At 53.8% G+C, this 15,280-nt stretch overlaps 1 protein-coding gene across 1 annotated transcript; it reads right to left on the bottom strand.

Moving 5' to 3' along the window:
* Window positions 1–1,020: 1,020 nt before the first annotated feature.
* LOC138999427 (keratin, type I cytoskeletal 9-like) lies at window positions 1,021–2,085 on the bottom strand. Its single transcript, XM_070401514.1, has 2 exons — window positions 2,000–2,085; window positions 1,021–1,849 (listed from the first exon to the last, which is right to left on the bottom strand). The coding sequence occupies exons 1-2, from the start codon at window positions 2,083–2,085 to the stop codon at window positions 1,021–1,023; spliced, it is 915 nt and encodes a 304-aa protein (XP_070257615.1).
* Between the last annotated feature and the right edge of the window lie 13,195 nt (window positions 2,086–15,280).

The raw sequence follows: 15,280 nt of genomic DNA, 5'->3' as shown, positions 1-15,280 counted from the left end.
GGGCTGGTGGGTATTTATTTTCTACTTGGGTCATAAGTCCGTACGCCTCCATGTGCCTGTTCCAGCTCTGGTCACGGGCTCTCTCTGTTGGCTGCAGGCTCTGGGCGGACCCCAACATCGTGGGTCTCTCTTTAGCGTTTTCTGATTTTCTGACCCCCCAGAGGCTGCAGGTTCATCTCGTGCATTCCCTCCGCAGGCCCTGAAACAACCGTTTCCCCAAAGGACCCCGTGTGTGCTGAGTGTGTGTGTTTTATGTGTGTCCCTCATCAGCTTCCCCCTGACCTCAGCCTGACCACGGGCAGCACATTATTGGGCTGAATCTGTGTCTTCTCTCCTTCCCGTTGGTCAGAACCACTCCTCAGGCACCTTCCTATCCCACCAGGAATGGGGCCTGTGCCCCTTGCTTCCTGGGAAGTGCCTTTTCCAGACCAGCTCTCCTCCCTCCTGCGGATGTCCATGCTGGTCAGCTGTGCCTCCCCTGCCATCGCCCCTGATCTTGAGAACTTGAACTCCTGATTCGTCACCTTCCTCTCCAACCCCAGTCTCAGCCTCAGTGTGTGGGTAACTCGGCTCCACTGCCCACCAGTTCCTGACTCCTTGCCTCCAACAACCTTCTTCCCCCAACGAACCCACCTGCTCCCCTTGTCTCACCCCAGATGTTGTCAACACCAGTCATTGTATCACCTTGGAAACCTGACCACAGGCCACTTACTCCAGTCCCCACGGCCACTGCTCCTCCAGCTCACTGCACGCTCCACTCCAAGGGCCGCACGTCCTCAGCAAGCAGCCCCTGGTCTTAGGCTAGGTGCCCTGGCCCACCATTACAGTTGCCTTCTTGAGGAATGCCACCACACCGCTGCCCGCCCTCCCATTGCTCTCACTTGTCCAGCCCTGGCCCGATATACCTCAAGGATCCTCTTCAACCACCTCTTCATTCCTCCCTTCAGTCACCCTCTTCAGGTGCTGGCGCCCACGCCGGGAACATTGGCAGAGGGAACCTCACATGTGAGATAATTGGGTTCACTGACTGCTCAGGCCCAGGCAGCTGATGGACTCACTGGAACAGCTGCCATCCCCCTCACTGGAGCAGCTGCCGTCCCCCTCACTGGAACAGCTGCCGTCCCCCTCACTGGAACAGATGCCATCCCCCTCACTGGAACAGCTGCCGTCCCCCTCACTGGAACAGCTGCCGTTCCCCTCACTGGAACAGCTGCCGTCCCCCTCACTGGAACAGCTGCCGTCCCCCTCACTGGAACAGCTGCCGTCCCCCTCACTGGAACAGCTGCCGTCCCCCTCACTGGAACAGCTGCCGTCCCCCTCACTATAACAGCTGCTGCCCCCCTCACTGGAACAGCTGCCGCCCCCCTCACTGGAGCAGCTGCCGTCCCCCTCACTGGAGCAGCTGCCATCGCCCTCACTGGAACAGCTGCCGTCCCCCTCACTGGAACAGCTGCCGTCCCCCTCACTGGAACAGCTGCCGTCCCCATCACTGGAACAGCTGCCGTTCCCCTCACTGGAACAGCTGCCGTCCCCCTCACTGGAACAGCTGCCGTCCCCATCACTGGAACAGCTGCTGCCCCCCTCACTGGAACAGCTGCCGCCCCCCTCACTGGAGCAGCTGCCGTCCCCCTCACTGGAGCAGCTGCCATCGCCCTCACTGGAACAGCTGCCGCCCCCCTCACTGGAACAGCTGCCGTCCCCCTCACTGGAACAGCTGCCGTCCCCATCACTGGAACAGCTGCCGTCCCCCTCACTGGAACAGCTGCTGACCCCCTCACTGGAACAGCTGCCGTCCCCATCACTGGAACAGCTGCCGTCCCCCTCACTGGAACAGCTGCTGACCCCCTCACTGGAACAGCTGCCGCCCCCTCACTGGAACAGCTGCCATCCCCCTCACTGGAACAGCTGCCGTCCCCCTCAAGTCTCCTCCCTTCTGCCTCTGACACCCTCTCTGGCGTTGGCGTGCAGGTAAGGCACCGATATGAGTGGGCTCAAGGACCTGGTCCTGCCCTTCCGGAAGGTGCAATTCAAGTCCCTGTCCTTCCTGCGGATGTCCGTGCTGATCAGCTGTGCCTCCCCTGCCATCGTCGCTGATCTTGAGAACTTGAACTCCTGATTCGTCACCTTCCTCGCCAACCCCAGTCTCAGTCTGTGTGTGGATAACTCGGCTCCACCGCCCACCATTGGTGTGTCTAATTCCTTCACTGCTTAAATAGTATTGGTATTTAATAACAGCTGTCCTTCCCTGAGTAGCTTCTACATAGGGTGCTTCGCGCATGTTGTCTGGTCTCATCTTCCCAGACACCTCTGGACGCAGGGACCGCCATCCCTCCCTGCGGGCCTGCATCAGAAAGCAGAGCCTGTCTGCCCAGTGAGTGAGGGGTGGAGCCGGCGTGTGAGTCAACACCTGTCTGCGCGAAGCCTTTGCCACCTACACTGCTGTGTCACATGACAAACTGCAATTCCTCAGGGTTCTGGATGCCAGAGATCCAGAGATTCCTGGGGGAGGAAGAGCAGAGAAAGAGCGAACAGGGTCACCCAGAGGGGAGAAGAAGCTGGGGTCCCACTTTGCTGAGACCCCTCTGACCACCCAGCACACTCGGCTCCTTCCTCAGCCCTCCACGCACACGACCGCTGCTACTCCTAGAAACCTCCTCCCCTGGCCCGTGTCCATGAGGTCCTGGAATTCCAGCTCTAAAGACGCTCGGCATCATCTCATCAGCTCCCTTTTGTACAGACAAGATGACTGAAGAGCAGAGAAGCAAGGGGCTTGTTTAAGGGCTGACGGCAATTTAACGCCAGAGTTGGTCCTGGGACACAGGTTCCCTGATTCCTAAGTCATTGCCCCAAATGACCTTAAAAATAAACATGGCAACCTGGCTACGCTTAGGGGCCAGGGACGTGGGTGTTGCCATGGGGATTGGCATCATTCACCGTTCATTCCAACCCTGTTCAGGTCCTGGGCCTGCAAAGGGCGTTCCTACAGATGGAAGGAGATTAACTTTCACCCTTTACTCACCCAAGGACTCACCCTCATCCCACAGCTAGGCTTCAAAGAGACTGTTTTTCCTGGGACGCCCTCTGGATCCTTCTCCTGCGTTGGTCTATCACAGCTCCCACCCGCACCCCCAAATCCCAGCCAGAGCGCCAGGGACTTGGCTTCGGAGCCGGAGTTCCAAATTAGTGTTGGCTCAGACTCCCCGCTCATCGGCACTGACACCCAGAGCTCGCCGGGGACAGAACGCGGAGAATGATGGATTGCCACCAATTACTGCCCGGCCCCATGGCAGGGGAGCCATCCCCCTGCCACGCAGGGAGCCAGGCTTGGCCAGGGAGGGGCTAGGAAGCAGAGAGGAATCTTGATTTGATCCAAAGCTGAGTGAATTCATTGGAGGGCCTGTTTAGCTTCGGGGCAAGCAGGAAGAGATTAAATAAGTTAATGGATGCGATAGCACTTTCTAAACTGTAAAATGGTTGTGAAAGCAGTAACTGTAAAATGTTATGTAAATGCAGCTGAGCTGAGCGGGAGTGCGGGCCAGGCTGCCAGGAGGAGGCGGTGGGTGCGGGGAGCGCTCAGGAGCTGAGGACAGCAGCTCCGAGCCAGTATCCCCAGCTCTTTTGTGAACTCAGGTTTATACATTTTGCTGTCAAGTGACTGGTTTTTTTTCCTCCCCTTTTGAAGAACTTTCCTTTGCAGCCGACTGTGCTGCTCCGACTACGTGGCTTCAATTTAAAAGAACATGCTGACTGCGAGGGAAATTTTTAATCGCTCCCTTCCTTAATCAAAATATAATTCTATATGAAATCGGTTCAATTGTAGCAAGCAAGCCCTAGAGCACAAGGAATGGCTCCATAAACTGCTACGTGAAGAATTAGATAGTTTTCTAGCGCATATTATTACCAGGGATTACATGGCTATTTCCCTTTGTCTAAACCCATGAAAATTATACACTTAAAACTGGTACATTTTACAGTAGGTAAATTATATCTCAACAAAGCTGATTTTTTTCAAAGTCATAAGGACCTAGGAACAGTTTTGGCGTTTTCCCCCCCCAATTACTATTGGTTAAAGTTAACCTAACGTATTCTTAGGCGAAGAATGTTCCTTTCCACACTATGTACGTTCTTATCTCAGGCTGAAATTCTGACACATTCTGACATTGCAGACGAGCTTTACATCAAAAACCCCTCTCTCAGAATTTTCCCCTATTTTGTAGCCCTGCATGTCCAATTTAATAAGCCATTATTTTCTATAATGACTCCCTGCTAACTACAGGAAGGTTTTTGTTTTACTCTGTTAACACGTTTAATCAGGTGCTAGAAAATTTTGCCTGACTCTGTGCCACATTCTTCCCTGGGCAGAGGCTCAGAGAGGAAACTTCAAGACGGGTTTCAAGGGCGCTGAAGGGGAAGTGTGCCCCCCACCCTCTTACCCCCCATATTCCTAGGAATGTGTCCCTTCCAAGTCAACCACAATAAACGTTTCCTTTGACACTATCTGGCATTGACAGTGAGTCCAGCATTCTCGGTGACTCTTACTGTCATGTGGGAACCCTTGTTCCTTACTCTTGATATTTCCACTGTTGAGGGGGGAACATGATCCATGTAACTCCCAATGTTTCCCGTTTCCTTCCATGTGGAGACGACTTTGTTCGTGGCCTCTCCCTGCCTCCTTTCCTCAATGTCACCAGGGGCTGAAGTGACCCTCCTGATCGGCACATGCGGAAGACTAAACCAGGCAGGCTCGGGGCGCTGCTCCAGCCTCCATCCTGGGATTGGCCCGCCCACAGAGCGTGTCCTCCGTGTCCTGGCTGACCCCTCTCCACATGGGCCCAGTGCCCTGTCCACTTTAGCTGCTCGGACTGAGTGGTCAGTTCAATTCTAAGCCACTTACCCAAGGACATAAGCCATGTCCTCTAACCAGCATTTGTGACATCTTGATGGTCCATCCACCTCGTCTTTTGGACAGTGAAGGGGGTGTCATTAGTGAGTTATCCTCAAACTTATAATACCCGGCAGTGGGCATGCATGGAAGTCCCAGTCCCACTAGACAAGTACAGTGTGACCATGGACTTGCCACTTGATCTTTCTGAGCTCCATCTGTCAATCATGGAGAATAATGCCAGCATCACAGGACAGGTGTGAGCATCGAAAGAGATAACGGGCAGGGGAGAGCTCGGTGAACTGCGACGACTTCTGTGCATATGAGCTGCGCCTAAACACACCTGCTGCAGGCTGAGGCCGTCTGTCCCACAGGGTGCATTTGTGGAAACCGAATCCCCAGTGTGATGGTGCGGGAGGCGGGGCCTCTGGCAGGCGATGAGGTCATGAGGGTGAAGCCTTCAGGAACGGGATTAGGGCCCTTGGAAAGGGACCCCAGAGAGCTCCCTCATCTGTCCTGCACGTGAGGAGGCAGCAAGATGACAGAAACTGTCCCTCACCAGACACATTGGTCTTGGACTCCCCGGCCTCCAGAACTGTGAGAATAAATCTCCGTGGTTTATAAACCACCCGACCGCTGGTACCCTGTGCTAGCATCCCAGGTTGAGGAAGACGGCATTGTAGCCAGTCCCTGATAAACACAACGCACTTGCCTGCTCAGCCTCCTAGGAACCAAAACGAGAGCCAGAGAGATGAAACCAGGCACTGGCCAGGAGTCGCAACACAAGGACCCAGCAGGGCGGGGCCTCGCGCAGCTGGGCTGGCTCTGCACCCAGTGGTCCGTGCACTGCTCCACACTTGGAGTCACACGGGCCCCCTCCTGCCCAGCACCTCTCATCCTGTGGGACTTGGGGCGGCCCTGCCTCTCTCGGGATCTTTGGCAGGAAGGCTCTCCCATCTCAAGGGGAGCATGATCTAGGCAGGAAATACCACTTCAGTGCATCTCATCCATCACCCACCCCAGCAGGAAAGACAAATTTTAAACCTGCCTTTCAAACCCGGGTGGGGAATAACAATGAACACTTCTCATTGCAGCAGTGGCCCTGGAGACAAACGAAAGGAAAATGAGTGGGGGTGGGGGGGCTTCCGTGGGGAATCTGGGAGCCCTGGGATTGCTCAGAGACACAGCAGGGCGGCGGGGGGGGGGGGGGGGGGGGGGGGAGGCGCGGGGGCCGGGCGGGGACACGCAGGAGCCAGCCCAGAAAGTTGCTGGAGTGGGCAGTATAAATGCAGATTGTGCACAGATTCCCTTACAACAGTGCTTTCTAACCTAAGCAGTGAGAGATGTTCATTAAGGGAACATTTCAAAATAAAACCAACAGGAGAGGAGGAGAAATCCTCCCGGGTCCCACCCCCTTGCATTTCCCCTGCCCTGCACACAGGTCACCTTGGGAACAGGGCCGTGGGGGACATCAGAGTCACTCCCCACGTTTCTCTTTTAACATATTCAAAGCTGTGACGGGGGAGGAAGGAAGGGTTTCTGTAAATGAGCCAGCAGGTGCTCATGCTTTGCTTGTGTTGCCCCCTTCGTTCTCACGGTGATGCTGTGAGGTCAGCATCAGGCCCCCTGCTGTAGGCAGGAGGATTCCCAAGTCCCAAGTGGTGGGGCCTAGATTCCCCCCAGGGCTCTGACCGATTCCAAAGTTCCCATCATGCCCAGGTGTGCTGGGAGGGGCGGGGCTATGTGGAACAAGACTAAGACCTGATCCTCACCTCCCGTTGCTTCCCGCCAAACAGGATGGCCACCTAGGCCTGGTGTTGACCAGAAGCCCAGACAAAATGCAAACGGCAACCGTAACGAGAGGTTTAATCCAAGTTCTTTGAGAATCCACAGAAGGAGTCTTTTTGTTGAAGAGAAAAGGGGACCAGATTAATGGACGGGGTGATGTTTGATCCTGTGTTTGAAAGGGGCTTGGAGTTTTAAAGCCACATTAAGGGAGATGCAGGGCTTTCTAAGCGGAGGGAACGGCCTGAAGGGAAAAGAGAGAGGCAGAGCGCTCACAGGCCATGAACAGGAGAGTTGTGTGGCTGGAACTTAGGGAGGCAGGAGGGAAGACACAGAAAACGGAGCTGAAACGAGGTTGCAGGCAGAGCTGGAAGGGCCGCGAGGCCTGAAGGAGGGCTTGCATTTCCATTACTGGACGATGAATGACAGGCTCCGAGTAGCCCTTTAAGGATGTCAGCAGAGCGACGCCTTCAAGGCTGAATTAAAGGGGAGGGGGCGCTTTTCCTGGCTAGAAAGCCCGGTAGGCTGTCCTCATCCTCACCGAGCAAAGCGGGGTGTGAGCAGAAGATAACGGAGATGGGGAGGATGGAGGAGAGTGCGGGGTGTGAGATATGTTGGGGTCAGTGACGCCTGACCGAATTACTAGTAGATGGTGAGGCCGTCGATTGGGAGAGGGAACCCAGGCAGAGAAACCTGCTGGGGGAAACCCAACGGGGCCAGCCTCTGTCCCTCTGGGCATGAGTACCTGAGGGGCCTGCAGGTGGAACACCCAGGAGGTGTGTGTCCAGCACTGGAGATGCTGGTCCATCCCGTGTTAATGTGTCCCATCTCAGACCCAGGGGGTCCTTGGGAATGATCCTCGCCCTGCAGCAGGCCCAGCAACACAGCATGCGGGCTTCCAATTCATTTACGCCCCGCCCCCAATGTCACTGACACCCCAACACCCACCCAGGGCCATTCCTCTTAGTCCTCAGCCTGGGACCTTCGGCCTTTGGGAGGCATAGCTTCTAGTATTCCCCACTGAAGTCAAACCTTCCCATTTCTCCAGTCCTCGATTCCCTGGAGGCCTTGGGGGCATTCTATTTTCCCCGTCACTGGGCTCCCTCGTGCCCATTTTTCACTCCTTCCCGGGCTCTACTCCACAGGGGACTGTCTAAGTCCCTCTCTCACCCCAATCCTCGATTCCCCTGTACCTCCACCGCTGCACACACGCAGCGGGCAAAACTCCACTGACGCAATCCCACCTTCTTCTCTGCTCCTATGCCACATCGCTGAACTGGAGGAACAGTGTGCAGCTGCACTGACGGTGCTGAAATGCATGGTCCTCACTCCAACAGGCCAGCCCACCATCGTCAAAACCTTTTCCTTCTACCTTTTTGAAAGGGTGAGGGCTATGCCCTCCATCTTGCCTGTATCCTCCATGTTGGGGCCACGTGCAGCCCTCTTCCCGGAAGCCCAGGCCTCTGCTGGCCACGCCCGGGATTTTAAACTAACCAATGACAATCAAGGGAAGTGCGCGCCATAGATATGACCACATCCTGTGTAACAGGACCCGGCTTGCGCCTGGCCAATCGGCAGAGCACGGTCCTTTCTCCTCCCCTTACTCCGACCCCCCCCATATAACCGGTCTCTGGGCGGGGTTCGCTCTCTTGGCCACTTGGCTAGCCGATGTGTCGGTGAGTCTGGTGGATGGAGAGCTCAAGCTAGCTTGAAATACAGATTCTTATGCTTTTGCATCGGATTGGATGGCTCCCTGATGTGGTTTCTTGGGAATCTTGAAATCTGGGCATAACACTTTTCAGCTCCCTTTTCCAGTCCACGCCTCTCTCCGTGCTCCATGAACGCCCTGTCTTTCCTGCATCTTTAACCTCCTCTTTCCAATGGGCCTCATGTTCAGTCCCTTTCACTTCAGCTATCACCCAATCTCTCCCCTGTTTTCTCTTTCCAGTTGTCAAAGTGTGATGAATTGAATGTCAGTAAAAAACTTTTAACAAGGATGGGGTCAAGGATAGGTAACCAGGCATAACTCCAAGTCTCCCACTCCCAGACATCGGCGCGTCAAGGTCCTGATTAGACCCTTGTAACTGTAAATCAAGGATATGCCTCGGAAGACAAAGCTCGGGGCTGTTACAGGAGAAAGCCTGTGGCAGCCACTGGCCAGTTCAATAAATCCTCCCTTGCTGTTTAAGACCTAATTGGAGTCGGTGGTGTTATTCTCGTGAATGTTGGTCCACAACAAAAGAAGTTGTCTTCAATGCCCCTCACTGACTCCCGTTCCTCCACTCATTTCTGAGCCCATTAACGGATGGGTTTGCTCCCGCCCCTCTGCTGGAGCTGTTCTCATGAGGGCACCAGTGAGCTCCCAACAGTGAGCTTCCGAGAACCCACGGGCACACTGCCATGCCGCCTCTCACTAAGCTCGGCCCCTAGATTCGACTCCACTGACCACTGGGTTTTATCCTGAGTCTCCTAATCTGGTTTCCACAGCACTGCACCTTCTGGTTTATCTCATGCCACTTCCATTCTTTCCCAGGATTCTTCGTGGGCCCCTACTCCTCTTTCCGTTCATTCAATGTTATTCCTAACATTTGGTCTGGCCCATGGCTCTTTTAACTTCACACCCGCCCATGCCTGGGGGCTCTTGTTCAATGCCATTGTTCAAATTACCAACTAAATACTGACAATTCCAAATACTGTATCATCAGCCCGAACTTCTTCCATGAGCCAGACTCATATCTGTGCGCACACCAGCTCCTTTCCCTGTGACATGTCATGGGCTCCTCAGCCTCAACATGTCAAGCAGTGTTCCCACTTAGTTGATGACACCTGCGTGGTTTCATCTGGAAGTCAGCCTTGACTTTCTCCTCTTACCCATCACGTCCAATGGCTCTGATTATTCTGCCTCCTCGATCTCTCTGACACCATCCCCTTCCTCATTCTCTCCAGGGTGTTATGCATCTTTAACGTCTCTTCCCCAATTCCTGTGACCCTCTCCTCACTTCTCTTCCACATGCAGCTTCGTTTCCTTCACATCCCCCTCCACATGGGCAAAGATACAGCCTACCGAGTCACTCTCCTTCACAAACCTTTCAAAGGCTCTGGCTTGCCCATAAATAGTGTCTGCCAAAGTTTTAAAGACAGACTTTTCAGATTAAAAATTGTTAGCAAGCCAATACACTGAACAGTTTTCTCCGTTGTAGGACTTTCCAGTCCCTGATGCCCTACTCTTTGTAGGAAATCTCTAAAACGTTACCCACACACGTGGCCTCAGGACATGTTCCTAAAGAGCACGTCACGGGACTAGTTTTCTAAGAAACGTGTTTGAGAACTTGAGTCTACAGAATAGTCAGAGCTCCAGAGCCGGCCATCCAAGGTCCCACCATGTCCACCGAACGGGTCATCCTAGTCTTACTCCTGCCACCCTGTGCCTCGGCGCCCACGCTGTGGAAATGGCAGACACATGTGCATCCCTACCTTTGTCACCCTGTCTCTCCCCTCCTGCTGAGGCTCATGCTGTGCTCCCTGTCCTTTCAGTCCATCTTTGCCAGAAACCAATTCCAGCATGACAGCAGGGCTGCATTGGGAATGGCTCTGGGCATTTCCCCAAACCTGAATAGGATGCATTAAATTGATTGTTTGCTGCCAGACAGCTCAGGGCATCCTTATCTGCATGTTATTGCTCCTACTGGCCAAACACCTGAACAGCCGTAGGCTAATTCCCCCATTCTGACCATGGACTCTGTACCAAACCCTGACCCTTTGAAGTGTATATCTCTGCCTCACTTCAGGACAAATTGTGTAAATAAAAAGCATGGGATCCTGGGGATGAAGAGATCTTAACTCTTTCAGCTAGGCTCCTCTGACCCCAATGTCTTTCAAAATTATCTTTTGTCTCTGGACTCCTATTTAATCTACACACAGCCTTCTCCAGATTTCCTGAACCCTTCTTAATGCTGGAACAAGAACCCCGGCACATCTTCACTTGACGAATTCCTAATTCTTCCTCACATCTGAGCATGGCTGTCACCAAATACGGGAAGCCCAGAGCATGGACTAGACACAGGGGGGAGAGAAACAGCTAGAGGAGCCAAGAAAATGCCCAGTGAGTTGCCAAGACTGGCCTGGGCCCCATCCTTCCAGTCCAACCTTTTGCTCTGTGGGATGGTAACAGCTCAGATGGAATTCACAGCCACGTTTTTCCTTAAACACAACTGAGGCACATGCAGACGCCTTGTCAGAAACGTGCCTGGTGATTCGAGTGCCGCTCCTTACGGAGAGCCAAGAGCCGGAGAGAGAGGAGCTGTGGCCCTCACATCCACACTCTCCCTCGGGAGCTCTCGAGGTCACAGTTCTCAACCAGGTAGATCCGGGAACTCCCTGGATCTGTGCTTACCCCCAGGGGCATTGCCAACATCTGGACACAGCTTCCGTTGTCAGAGCTGGGGGAGGGGTGCTACTGGGACTTAGTGGGCAGAGACCTGCGCACTGCCCGCTGCCCGCCATCTGCCTCACCTGCCATCCCATGAGTGACTCTGCGGAGACTTGGTTTGAAGGTCAGGACTGGTAGGCTTCCAAGGGATAAAGATCCTTCGTATTCCAAGGTTTTTTCTTTGCCAAATTAACACTCTTCAAATATACGACTAAGTGTTGCATTTGCAAATCACGGTGTTAGTTCAAAATTATATTAATTCAAATAAGATCTAACTCAAGCCCTGGTTTAGGCATTCACCGATCTGCCAACAGAACCGTGCTGGCACTTTCTGCCCCAAGACCTCCTGCTCCAGCACGGAATTCCAAATGAGGAGCTGCTCTGCCGCCCTCTGGGGGCGATCCCTCTGGTGGGACACAGGCCTGCAGGGAACAGGATACACTGCGTGTGGAGCGTGTGGTAGAGACTGGCCAGCTCTGTGCCTGCCTCCTTTCCTCCTGTGCACACAGCTGGACTCCCTTTCCCAGCGTCCTCGGTGGCTGGGCGTGGCTGGGTCTCTGCGCTCCAGACAAGGGGCCACGGGGAGCCAGAGCAATGGGAGCCACTCCCAGCCTGGCCCCTGAGAAGCTCTCCCCTTTTCTCCTTTCTCCTGGCAGAGGACTCTGAGACCCTAGGGGATGACACGGCCACAATATGGAAGGGACACTGGTCATCGAATGGATGGGGAGAGTTTCCCACGGGAGAATGGATGGGGAGTTTCCCACGGGAGAATGCCCACTTTGCGGTGACACATCAGCGTGTGTTGTGCTAAACAATAGAAATGTGGGGCATTGTGTGCTACAGCAGCTTGTGTCACCTGTCCCAACACCAGATGTGTGCCCGCTGTCCCCTCAAGAGGAACCTCAGTTGGTGACATCTGAGCCCCGCCCCTCCCAGCCCACCTGGGCATGATGGGAACTTTGGAATCTGTCAGAGCCATGGGGGGAATCTAGGCCCCACCACTTGGGACTTGGGAATCCTCCTAGCCCCTTTCAAAACCCCTAGCCACCTCATTTGCAGCCCCAATACCCTTATCGAGATCTTTTTTTTACTTTGGTTAATCCGCACCTGAGGATACTTTTTCCATTGATTTTTTAGAGAGAATAGAAGAGAGTGGGAAGGGGAGGGGGGGGGAACATCCATGTGACTCTCTCACATCCATTGTAGCTCTCTCACATTGATTAGATGCCTCCTGCATGTGCTCTGACCAGGCTGGGGATCAGATCTACAAGCAAGGTATACGCTCTTGACCAGATATCGAACCCCTGAGGCTCTAACCACTGAGCAAACTGGCTAGGGCTGCTTATAGAGGCCTTTATCACAACACCTGGATGAGTGCTGTACTAATGTATTTGCTACACGAATGTATTTGTATCTGTACCCTGCGGTGGTTGCCACTGACTTTCTTGACAGGAGAGGTTTACAGGTAGCGATCTGACGAGGAGGGAGCTGGGAGACTTGTCGAGGAGCCGACTGCCCAGCAAATGCCCTGGTCACTGCCAACCGAAAAAAGGACGAGTTTCAGACACATTGTACAAGAATGAGAAACGCCAGCCACTCCATCTAAAGAAAGAGCAAGGGCCTCCCTAGCAGACTGCTGTGTAGTGTAAAGATCTTACCTAATAATAGACAAACATGTAAATTAACCGTCCCTCCACTACGCTCACCAGCCGATCAGGAGAGTATGCAAATTAACCCAACAAAGATGGCAGTTAATTTGCATACATGAAGACTGAAGGCTCTGTCCAGAGCAAAGGCCTGGGTCCCAGGTGCTGGAGGAAAACCGGTGATGGTAGCCAGGGGAAGGGAAGGCCTATTGCACGAATCTCTACGTGCAACGGGCCTCTAGTTCTGGGATAAAAACTAAGTTTCAATCTAGCCTCTGCCATTTACTGTTTATGACATTAAATAATCCCTGTAATCACGCTCCGCCCACTTCTTCCTCTATAAAATGGGGATCATAAGAGCATCTCCCCTGTAAATGGGGGTGAGAGAGAATGAGCAACTGAATTAAAAAAAGAATTCTCTGAGTCAGAGGCACAGCGGAGGAAGATATGCTCACTCATTGTTGAGTCAGCGATCATAATTAATTTCAGAGATACACCGTGTCGGCTTTTCCCCGTAAGGAGTCTCTCGTAGATTTAATTAGGAAGGCACATTCCTCGCCCTCCCAGGGCGCTTCTCCTTTTGTGTCTCCCCTACGAAGTCTTTCACAGACAGGATGCTGCATTGTTTAGCACAGCAATGCGACACCCTGGGTCCTCGCTGCAGCCATGAATGCTGCATTGAGGAGCCTGCCGCTGTGCTTCGTGCTTTGGGAAAAAAGACCAAGGACAGCCCTGGGGATCTACGAGCCACTGGAAGGCTGCATGGGAGACGGTGGTCAGGCTCAGGGACGCAACAAGAACTTGGGGGATGGTCTCCAAGTCGCAGTGGGGAACCTGAGGCCTAGGAGGGCCTGTTGCCCAAGGTCCCCAGAGAGCAGACCATAGGTGTGACTCCAAAAGCTTCGCTCTTACACAGCCCGAGTCCAGGTCCCTCTCACGACCCCCCAGGCCCTGGCCGGGTCCAGTGCAGGCAGAGGAAGGCGCTCTGGCTCCCCCACGGCAGGCCTGGGTGTCTGGGGACCTGGCTCCAGTCCGAACCCCGATCGTCACACTAGAGGACCGTGGTCCGAGGAGCGCAGTGAAGCTCGAGCCAAATGCTTCCAGGGAAGAATCACCTACAAATCCGGGAAGAGGCGGCAGATGTGTCCTCTCCACCTGCCTTATCGCTGCCTGCTTCCCACAGGTGAGGAGACTGAGCACCGAGAGGCTAGGTGACTGGGGCAAGGTCACTCTGTGGCCCAGGATTCAAACTCCCACTGAGCAGCCTCTATAGTCCACACCCTAAGCCAGTGGTTCTCAACCTTCCTAATGCCGCCACCCTTTAATACAGTTCCTCATGTTGTGGTGACTCCCAACCATAAAATTATTTTTGTTGCTACTTCATAACTAATTTTGCTACTGTTATGAATCGTCATGTAAATATCTGATATGCAGGATGTATTTTCATTGTGACAAATTGAACATAATTAAAGCATAGTGATTAATCACAAAAACATGTAATTATATATGTGCTTTTCTGATGGTCTTAGGCGGCCCCTGTGAAAGGGTCGTTCGACCCCCAAAGGGGTGGCGACCCACAGGTTGAGAACCGCTGTCCTAAGCCATGACCCTGGCCTGAGGACTGGGGCTCGGGGCTGGGAGGTGAGGTCGCTGAGGAGGTGGAAGAGACAGAACTCAGCCAGGTCCTCAGGGGCGGGGTCAGGGCCTTGTGCACACACACTCTCTCGGGAAGTGTCGCGTGCTTGGCTCGTTCATGGTCTTGGGACAATGAGAATCCAGGCCCCTCCGTTCATCTAGGAAAACTCTCTTTTCTTACTCAAACCAAAAGGCACACAGACGTCTTCTCCCACCATGACTGGGTGGCTCACAGCCCTGCAACTGGCTCTCTGGGAGGGAGACCCGGGAGGTATGGCCTAGAGGGAAGGAATATTTCCCTCCCTGTCTGGAATCAGCGGGCATGATTGCAAGTAGCATTTCCTTTCAGCTTTGAGGAATCCATTTTTTCTGTAGCCCAACATAAATCTTTGTGGAAGGAGGAAATGACCACAGGTAAAACTGAGTCTGTTTGGTGGTGCCTGGCTCACCCGGGGACAGCTCTGGAATGCCAATGAGCCCAGGCGCCGCTGGCCACCCCGCTCCTGAGCAGCCACCCACTCCCAGCGCAGGGGTGAGGAGGGTGCTGTCCGGGCCCTTATCAGCCCATGTCCTGCCACGGCCCCACCTCGGACTCTCCGGGTGATCAGGGGACAGACGTTACGCCTGTTTCCTCTACAATAGAATGAAGACAATACTGGTTCGTTCTACCCTGTGCTTTCAGAATTGATTAAACCACGGAGGTAAGCTCCCGTGCAAAAATACAACAGGATGTTATTCCAACCAGCTCATGCTGCTCTGTCCCCTCCTCCCATCAGACTCAGCACCCACTTCCTTTGATAAATCTAAAGGGAGGGACATGTTTGCATCTTAGCTCTGCCACTTACTACCTTAAGATGGACAATCACCATCCCCTTCTCTGTGAAGTGGGGACACTAACGGGAC

Source organism: Myotis yumanensis, unplaced genomic scaffold (assembly GCF_028538775.1).
Source record: "Myotis yumanensis isolate MYYU_CA2020_CCGP unplaced genomic scaffold, mMyoYum1.0.hap1 SCAF_1, whole genome shotgun sequence".
Taxonomy (NCBI): Eukaryota; Metazoa; Chordata; class Mammalia; order Chiroptera; family Vespertilionidae; genus Myotis; species Myotis yumanensis.
This window is presented reverse-complemented; position numbering and strand designations above follow the sequence as displayed.